Here is a 9,385-nt window from a genome sequence, read left to right as displayed (position 1 = left end):
AGATGTGAATATGATATATTGAGCGTTGGTCCTGTTCATTGAGAGTTATTTTTCCCTCTTTCTTCACTGTTTTTAATCCTTAGAACTTAGCAGTTACGTTTTCAACTTGTGCTGAGTTTATCCGATGCTAAGATGAGTTCATCATTTATTTATTTTTTTCCAATTTTCTAGTTTTTATTTTTTGACAAAATCCATGGATATTTACTTTTTGATCGAGAGGGGAATATGGAAAGTTGCAGGCTTTGGTTTGGCGAAGTGGTGAGCTGCTCTATGAGTGTATGTTTGAGTTGATTCAAATGAGTGAGGAAGATTTATGGAAGCGAGGGTGAAGGGCCGAATTATTAGGGTGAATTTTGGATTTTGTTCTCAAAAGTGGTTGAAAAGTAGCGTAGATGGAGAAGATGATAAAACAAAAAGTATCTAAGAATTTTATAAATTTTGTAACAGAGTCAATTTTAAATTTAATAAGTGGATATTTTTGTCAGATATAAATTTTTTATGTATAACGTCAATTTAATTTTTTTAGTTAATTTTATCGGCCGTCAAATCTTTGATAGTTAAAAATAATTATTTATTCATGTATTTTTATAAAATTTAAAACTTTTTGTGATACTTGTTATTTAAATTTTTAAAAATTTATAAAGTATTTTACAATAATTAATAACATTATTTTTGAATTTATTTAATAAAATATAGGTTGAGAACAAAGTTAGACACAACGACATATTGTATTTAGCCGAGTCAACTAAATTAATAAAAAAAAAGAAAAAATTACAAATAGGTTCTTTGACTTTTTGTCTCGCAGACTTAAATTCCCGACCTTCACAAATTTTGGACAGATGAGTTCTTCCGTCCAATTGCCTCCGTCAGACCCAACGAAAAAGTCTGACGTGGCTCCATTCTGATGACGTGACATGACGGATTAACACGTGGACTGCTGACTGGAAGGGTACTTTCAAAAATTGGACAACTAAGTCCCTGTACCTAAAAACTGCGTCATTTTGTTTTGGCCCTAAACCTTAAATTGATTGCGTTTCTTTTTGGAGGCTAATGGTGAGGAGCTCTACCTGCATCAATCATGATTGCTAATGGAGCATCATCAACCATGCATGAATGACAAGGTGCTCCACTTGACCCACAACCATCTCAAGTTAGGCCAGGACCAAGTACAGCAACTACCAAGGAGACATTGGCAACATCAAGTACAGCAACAACAAGACTATTCAAATTCATTTCTAATGAATATTTAGATTAAACGGCATATTCAGAGTGAACCTCCCCTACATCTTCACTCCCATAAACAATAAACACAGTAGCTGCCGGTTGGTGATTTGTTAAATCTAATTTGGTACATTTCATTTGAATCTTCTTATGATGTTATTTTTATGCATAAAGTTGGTTCATTTACCAAGCTATTACTCAATGTCATGTGGCGATTATGTATATTGCTGGTGTCTGGTGAGTTATTTTTGAAAATCATAATCAAATTGTCACTTATAGTTTGATATTTATATGTTAAATTCTTAATGCTTCAGAGGAAGAGTTTGATACATATGCAAAAGTTGTTGTGAATGCGGCTGGCCCATTTTGTGACTGTGTAAGGAAAATGGCCAACGAAAAGGCACAAGAAATAATTGCTCCTAGTAGTGGTGTACATATCACACTCCCTGGTTACTATTCTCCGGAGGAGATGGGCTTAATTGTTCCTAAAACTAAGGATGGACATGTTGTTTTCAAGCTGCCTTGACATGGGCCAGGTGGAGCACCTTGTCATTCCTGGCCTGACTTGACGTTGATGATGCTCCATTAGCAGCCATGGTTAATGCAGGTAGAGCTCTTCACTATTAGTTTCCAGAAAGAAACGCAATCAATTTAAGAATTAGGTCCAAAGTAAAACGACGTAGTTTTTAGGTACAGGGACTTATTTGTCCAATTTTTGAAAGTATCATTCTAGTCAGCAGTCTACGTATCAATCCATCATGCCACATTATCAGAATGGAGTCACATCAGACTTTTTTGTTAAGTCTGACGGAGGCAATTGGACGGAAGGACTTATCCGTCCAAAATTTATAAAAATCGAATATTTAAAAATATTTTTAAATATTCAGAAACAAAAATATCCACAAAACAAAAGATCATAAACCTATTCGTCATTTTCTCTAAAAAAAATATGCGCGTCGTTATATATGTAACGTCTAACATGTATCAAATGCACGCACACGATAATTTATTGAAGTGTTCCTGCTCCATAAATGTGTATCGAAACTCGAAAGAGTTACGCTTTTTGCCGTTTTGCGAAATTTCTAATAAAGTAATAAAATTGTTTCTAGTAAAAGATGTTTGTGATAAAAAGAAAAAGAAAAAGAAAAATGAAATTGAAGAAATCTGGATTTGACGGATCAACAATTTAATAAGAGCCAAATATAATGCAAAAAAGTGTCCTTTGCAGAATCCAAGTTAACCAAATGAGGCAAGTGGATCTAATTGGATCATAACAAAGGTAAACAAAAGTTACACACTTCCCTTTAAATTCGATACATTTTACTGACCCATTTTGACATTGTGGGCTCATAAGCCAGAAAATATTATAAAAAATCAGGAATTGATTTTATACTCTTCAATTAAAATTTTGTTGTGTATTTTACTATTTTGAATATTGCTTTTTACATGTTCCTATACAAAATAGGAAAAAGAAATGCCATCAGAATCCAATATAGATATATAATATATGAAATAAATCACTCCATTTTAGGAAAAGATAATATTTTTAGATTGTGATGAACCAAGACAAGAGACAGTTTCAACCTAGCTTGCTTTCTTTTTTATCTTTTCAATCTCGTTTCATGGATTACTTAGCAAATTGGGAAGGATCACATCATCTATATTTATAGCACTATAACCAGCTAGCTAAATATCCATTCATCATTTGTTCCCTCCATCATCAAGGTTCGTACTACCGCTATCTATCTGAAACATTCTCTTTAAATGTTTTCTCTAATGATATTATTCAGTGTTAGTGCTACTGCTACATTATGTCCAATTTCATTGTTCATACATATTTTAATGATTATATGTGTTTCTTGTTCAGATAAAGAGAGAAAAACATCTTTTATTTCCAAATAATTTTGACCAAAACAAAGGTTAAGGCTTAATGGCACCTAATGAAGACTCAGCAACAAAATTAACAGCACTTGTTGTGGATGATGATAGACAAGTAAGGATGATTCATCAGTGGATGCTGAACAAAGTTGGAGTGAAGAATCAGGCAGCGGAGAATGGAAAAGAAGCCGTACAAATTCATTGCTCTGGTCAAGGATTTGACCTCATTCTCATGGACAAGGAAATGCCTTTGATGAATGGCATTGAGGTAGTAATAATAAATTAATCATCTGATTTATTCAATACTTAACCTATCAAAATAATATGCATGGCCAATTACATTGAGACATAATTCTTGCACATTCTTCATATATAGGCAACAAAGGAACTTCGTTCAATGGGCATTTGTAGCAAAATTGTTGGGGTGTCATCTCACTCAGAGGAAAAGCAAATACAAGAATTTATGGAAGCAGGGCTTGATGATTATCTAGTCAAACCTTTGAACATGGCTAAGCTGCGTTCAATTCTTGATAATATCATGTGATTACCAGAACTCGTAATTGATGCAAGAGACCACTCCCTACCTTTTGAGTTTTTTGTGGGTTGAATAGAAAATGACCAATGCAATTGCCAGTCTAATTATTACTTATAGAACTACAATAATGATGGTTTCCTGTGTAGACAAAAATAGAGAGCAAGCGTTGGTCAAAAATCCGTTTTACTATGGTAATTGAAACATTTTTGTGTGTAAAACAACCAAATTTTCCTTTAAGTTGCAAAAGAATATCGATTGTTCCTGATGCTAACGGTTCAGCTCTATCAGACACAATTGATAACCGGTAAATCTTCGATACAATTAGTACATATTTAAATTTCTGTAAGTTTTGTAAAATTACACGTAAAAAATGTACAATACAATACTACTCATCCACATGGAAGATCCATAGAAAAATTTGAGGAGCTAACAATTTCATCATTCCTAGTGCACATGATATTCTGCCGGAAAGGTTGGCATTAGCCCCAAGAATGCTTGGGGTCAAGTACCTCTTACTTGGTCACTCTTTTATTTGTCTTCCCCTCGGCAGTTACCATCTAGTGATAGAGATTGCAAGTGGTGACTTCATAATCCAATCATTTTTCTTCTTCCTCGGAATCCGACTTTGCGAACACTGGCTCAGGTTGAGTATCTGCATATGCTGGAGCAATGAATTTTGGATCCTTTGCTGCTGCGTCAGCATATTTCAAGATGGCTTCCCTTGGATCCTCCTCCATCCATGTCTCCTTGATCATACCTCCTTGCTGCAATTGCATGAAAATATAAGTACCTTGCATTTTCATATTCTGAAGCATGAACCCGTTTAAGTCTAAGAAAAATTATGAGAAACACATGTCGACAAATACCTTCATAAGATACTGGGTTAGTAAGCTTCCTTGACTTGCACCGACCCGTCCACCAAAGCCAGGTCCTGTTATGGGAAGTTCAGGCTTGTGGGACTTCAATGGATCCTTTAATACTTTCTCCCGTTGACGCTTACGGCTTGGCTGATCTCTAAACAGTGGTAAGGCATGGGGATTGTGAATGACAGGCTTTGCCTCAAAATCGTCGATTGATTTTTTCCTTGGTGCACGTGCAACACAAACAAGGGCTCCTCTTTCACTGATGGTGGGATCATATAGTATGTGAGTCCCTCCTTGGTTTTTATCACCAACCGTTGCAAAGATCTTCAGAAAAGAAAAGCAGTTCAATAAAATTACTAAGTATAAACACCAAAAATGTCCTCCTTAAAGTAAAAATAAAGCAACACAAGAATGTAATTTATGGGAAGTTGGAAGAAAACTGCAAAATGTTACCTGATTCAGTTTAGGATGCCAACAACACCGAACAACACTACAAGAGGGGGATATGCCGACTCTTGAAACAAGTTCAAGGTTTGCTCTATCAAAGAAGCACAATAAACCCCCAACTGTGCTCTCTCTTTCAACAGATGTTCCAGTAAAAAATAGATTCTCACCAGGACTGAATGCAATATTTGTTTGTCCGTAATTATTTGGAAGATCCTCAAATACCTTCAATGCTTCCTTTGTTTTACGCATATCCCAAACCTGAGACATATTTCATTGGTTGGTGAGAAGTTGAGAAGATTAGTTAACAACAGATGGATTCCTTATAAAGCAAGAAAACAGAAACAAATGAAGATAAGATTTTTGTGAGATATAATGGTTCACATACCTTCAGTGAACCATCAAAGCTTCTTGACAATAGGATATTCCCATCACTAGAAAATTTCAGACCAGTAATATCATCTGAATGACTTTTTTCAATATGTATATCTGGCCTACTCCCCCACCCAGGCTTAATGCTCCAAACCTGTGAAAATCAATGGGAATTCCAAGGAATATAAGGAGAAAACCAATGTTTTTTCTAGCTTAAAAAGCTAAAAGAGCGAATGTATATTGACTTTATTATAAGTGAAAATCTTTTTACCTGTATAGAACCATCTCCTATACCACCAGCAATGCGTTTACCATCATGGTCCCATGCACATGTGGTTACAGGAACTCTTCCAGGCCTTGCAAGCTTTGGTTTAATTACCTATCCTTTGAAACTTAGCAGTGTGAGTTCAACAACGTGAATGAAATGTAAATTATTATGTTGTAAAACACAAATGATCACAACTCCATTCACACATACATAAGATGTCTCATGCATTATATCCAGTATAATTGGGTAAAGAACTGGAAATACATTAGCTGAAAATCCTGAGTCTCACAAAAACCACAAAAAATAATAATAATTAAGAAAAGGGCAATCTCATCAAAAGTAAGTACTTGCCTACTTGGTAAAAAATTGAAGCATAAAATTTCCCTCTGCATTAAGTACTTAAACAGAGCAACAAATAGACAATGCCAATAACCTTTTCATAACAATAGGTGAAATATCAGTCAATAATTCTACAAGAAATATATAAAGAAGCAGATGCTTTTGGCCTCATTTGTTTAGAGAGCTTCAATTTTTATTTCAAAAATCTATCGAAAAGATATATGGTAGTAAATGCGTTTTGAAAAAAATTATGAGATATGATATTGACCATGCATACAATTTGTCATTGAAGATGACGAGGAAGCAGAACTTGTCCAAACCTGCTTCTGACTTTTGAAGTCATTTACATCCCATATTCGCAGTGATCCATCCTCTGATGATGTTAAGATTGTCTCTTTAGTTTTTGGATGCCACTCTCCACATGTCAATCCAGATATGTGGCCCTTGGTATTCTTTAGATCACGAATATACATGTCTCCCTTCATAAACTCTCCCAAAGTAAGCCCATCGCGATCATAAATCTGCAACAGAAGAAATATATACAATCAGTCAAATGAAAAGCACTAAAGCATCATTTAAGTCAACAGATATGATGTAACGTGCTTACCTTTGCTTGAGCTGATCCAGTCACACACAAAAACCGATCTGCTGTTGGACTCCAGCTTAAGTTGCGAACTTGATGACCTTCAGCGGGCTCCAGTTGTCGAAACGATTGCAAACGAGCATTCATTCCTTGAAAATCGTACATCCGCACTGAGTAATCATAACTTCCAGAAAGCACTCTAGATCCAGTGTGATCTACAGCAAGAGCTGACACAACCTGTTAACAGTTTTCCCAATGTTATCATTAATATATTTCTTTACATTTCACTACAAAACAGCTGTTGATTCCCTTCACATTCTTATAATTCAAAATAAAGTAACATACTCATTCACGGTGTCTGCCTTCTAATGGATTTTACTCTAAACTTCTATACTACTGAAGTTTAAGTTACTCGTAGTAATTGTGAAACCTCTCTGGATTATTCGGCTTGCAATAGAACCCTAACACTTTCTTTTCTCTGCAGTATATTATTATAGACTTAAGCTACTGCCACAGCTAGCATCAAATCATGCTTCCTAGATTATAAAATTTTTTTAGGAAACACTTTAAATGCATAATCAAGGGATACAAAGCACACAAAAGCAAATAATCAAATTAAACCATTTCTTCTCCATTCACAATTTGTTACGCTAATTCCCAAATTAAACCCACAAACACACGTTAAGAGAGAGAATACCTTGGTGTGGCCCTTGAGGACAATCTCGTTGCTAAGTGGAATACGGAACCGGTTCCCCAACTCATCTCCATTGGAATCATCGTCGTCGTCGGAGTTCAAATTGTTACCAGACGGCGGCGGGGGCGGTCCAATCATATCGTCGTCTTCGTCCTCATCCGCCCCCGAACCCACCCCGGTAGGTGGAGGAGGAGGCGGCCCCACCATGGCGCCATCGTCGTTATCATCCTCTGCTGTCGGAGGCGGAGGTGGCGGCGGGCCAATCTCAGAACCGCCACCACGATCAGCAAGTGTAGGGGTAGGGTTTTTAGAGGAGCGTAGGGAATTGAGCCATTCCTTAGAAGAAGAAGAGAGAGAAGGAAGAGCGCTTGCGGTTGCAAGCTTCGAAGAAGAAGAAGAAGAAGGAGGAGGATTGGTATTAGATCGACGCGTGGCGTTGTGGATGGCTTCGAGAGGGGTCTGAGACTTGGATTGCTTGCCGAAGCTGAGAGGAAACTGAGCCCTAACGCCGTCGTATATGTCAGCTTCGTCCTCCATTTTAACTTTGATTTGCCCAACTGATGTCTCGTTTATTGGTGTGCTCAACCGCCATCAAAGACGCACTGCATACACACAGCGAATTTTTTTTGGGGTATTTTGGGTTTATGGGCCTCCATCTTTGCCGCTTGTCAGCCCTGTTAACTTTTTCTTACCACATTGCCCAACTATTCAAGAAACGGTCAGAAACAAGATTTCGAGAACTGTATCGGTCATTGGGCCGATACCGTAACTGGTTCGATAGTTTAATACTTCAATTGGAATTGAATAGTGATTAAATCGATTTAATTAAATATAAAATAAAATTATTAAAAATTTAATATAAAATTTTAAATATTTAAATTAAAATTTTTTTATAATAATTTATCTATACTTTATCAATAAAAATTTATAAATTTAAACATTAAAATTAATGATTAAAAAAAATCAAAACACACATCATTAACAAACGCATTATATTTTATTATTCTAACACTAAAAAAATAAATTAGTTTTAAACACTACTTATACAAATTTTTAATTATTGAACTCAAACTTACACAAATTATATATAGTCAATAACTAAGTATTAATTATTCAATATAAATTATATAAAATTTCTATTCACATTAACAATCCAATGTTACATACAGTTTTAAAATACAAAATTAATAATTATATACAAAATTTAAATTTAGATGTCAAAATTAACAATTACCATCATCAATCAATAAAATTATTTTAAAAAAATTAACTTAAAAAATATTATAAAAATAAAAAAAATTAACAAAAATAATTAACTCATAAGTATAAATTAACTATAATTAATTTCAAAAAAAAATTTACGACTAAAGAAGCAATGGAGGAGTACTCACTAGAAAAGAAAAGACAACTGAACAACAGACATGTCCGTAAGAAAGTGACAGCCGAGCAGTTAAACGAAGGTGACGGTGATGAAAACAAGCGAGTAGAGAAGTTCGCGTTTTGCGTGAGACGGAGTGAGATCATAGAGAGAGCGCTTAAAGAGAGAGAAGTCGGGTAGAGACGTCCGCAACGGCGACGAGAACAAGGCAAAGCAAACGTCCACAACGGGAACGAGAACAAAGTCCAGAGACCTTCGCGACAACGACAGCGCGCTCTGTATGACGGTACCCTCTAGCCGAGGAGAGGAGTTTAGCGATGATAATAGAGAAGGTGGTTACAAGGGTTGCTAATGGTGAGTGTGAAGTGGCTACTAAGGTTGCGCTATTTAAGATTTGGTTTAATTCGTTTATGAGGAAAGAAAGGGCGAGGGGGTGTTGCGTCTTTTTGGGCTTTCTGTTTTTTTTTTTTCTTTTTTTTTGTTCAAAACGACAACATTTATGTTAAATAGCGAATTAGGCCTTAAAAAATCGGTCCGGTTTATCCAATTTACCAGTTAATTACCGATTTAGTTATTTTTTTACCAGTTTTTTGTAAGATGATTTTTGAGAATGATCGAATCGGTTAAAGAACTAATTTCGGTTAACCTAATCGAACCAATAGATTCAATCCAATTCGATTTTCAGAATTTTGGTCAAAAAACAATAAATCCATTGACCAAAATTGTTTAAAGTTAAAACCGGATCTTAAGAGCAACTCCAATGCTAAGAAATAGAGTTCATCTTCTGACATATGGGGACTCAATTACCAT

At 35.4% G+C, this 9,385-nt stretch overlaps 2 protein-coding genes across 2 annotated transcripts; one reads left to right on the top strand and one right to left on the bottom strand.

Moving 5' to 3' along the window:
• The first annotated feature begins 2,828 nt into the window (after positions 1–2,828).
• Positions 2,829–3,769, top strand: LOC112758803 (two-component response regulator 24-like). The gene is made up of 3 exons (XM_029293653.2): positions 2,829–2,946; positions 3,089–3,367; positions 3,476–3,769. Exons 2-3 carry the CDS (start codon positions 3,152–3,154, stop codon positions 3,641–3,643), a joined length of 384 nt encoding a protein of 127 aa, XP_029149486.1. The 5' UTR covers positions 2,829–2,946; positions 3,089–3,151; the 3' UTR covers positions 3,644–3,769.
• Positions 3,770–3,837: 68 nt separating this feature from the next.
• Positions 3,838–8,937, bottom strand: LOC112758802 (uncharacterized). The gene is made up of 8 exons (XM_025807568.3): positions 7,201–8,937; positions 6,528–6,740; positions 6,241–6,441; positions 5,585–5,692; positions 5,330–5,467; positions 4,951–5,202; positions 4,501–4,821; positions 3,838–4,398 (listed from the first exon to the last, which is right to left on the bottom strand). Exons 1-8 carry the CDS (start codon positions 7,732–7,734, stop codon positions 4,231–4,233), a joined length of 1,935 nt encoding a protein of 644 aa, XP_025663353.1. The 5' UTR covers positions 7,735–8,937; the 3' UTR covers positions 3,838–4,230.
• Between the last annotated feature and the right edge of the window lie 448 nt (positions 8,938–9,385).

This window comes from Arachis hypogaea, chromosome 16, assembly GCF_003086295.3.
Source record: "Arachis hypogaea cultivar Tifrunner chromosome 16, arahy.Tifrunner.gnm2.J5K5, whole genome shotgun sequence".
Classification (NCBI taxonomy): domain Eukaryota; kingdom Viridiplantae; phylum Streptophyta; class Magnoliopsida; order Fabales; family Fabaceae; genus Arachis; species Arachis hypogaea.
Note: the sequence above shows the minus strand (reverse complement) of the source record. Positions and strands in the feature narration are given on the sequence as shown.

What these genes read in the sequence shown, in the direction of transcription:
- LOC112758802 (XM_025807568.3), bottom strand. Translation starts at nt 7,734, where the DNA reads ATGGAGGACGAAGCTGACATATACGACGGCGTTAGGGCTCAGTTTCCT. An exon ending in CTGGATCAGCTCAAGCAAAG is followed by an intron (nt 6,442 to 6,527) that starts GTAAGCACGTTA and finishes CTTCTGTTGCAG; the next exon opens with ATTTATGATCGCGATGGGCT. An exon ending in TAGGAGATGGTTCTATACAG is followed by an intron (nt 5,468 to 5,584) that starts GTAAAAAGATTT and finishes TGATTTTCACAG; the next exon opens with GTTTGGAGCATTAAGCCTGG.
- LOC112758803 (XM_029293653.2), top strand. Translation starts at nt 3,152, where the DNA reads ATGGCACCTAATGAAGACTCAGCAACAAAATTAACAGCACTTGTTGTG. An exon ending in CTTTGATGAATGGCATTGAG is followed by an intron (nt 3,368 to 3,475) that starts GTAGTAATAATA and finishes CTTCATATATAG; the next exon opens with GCAACAAAGGAACTTCGTTC.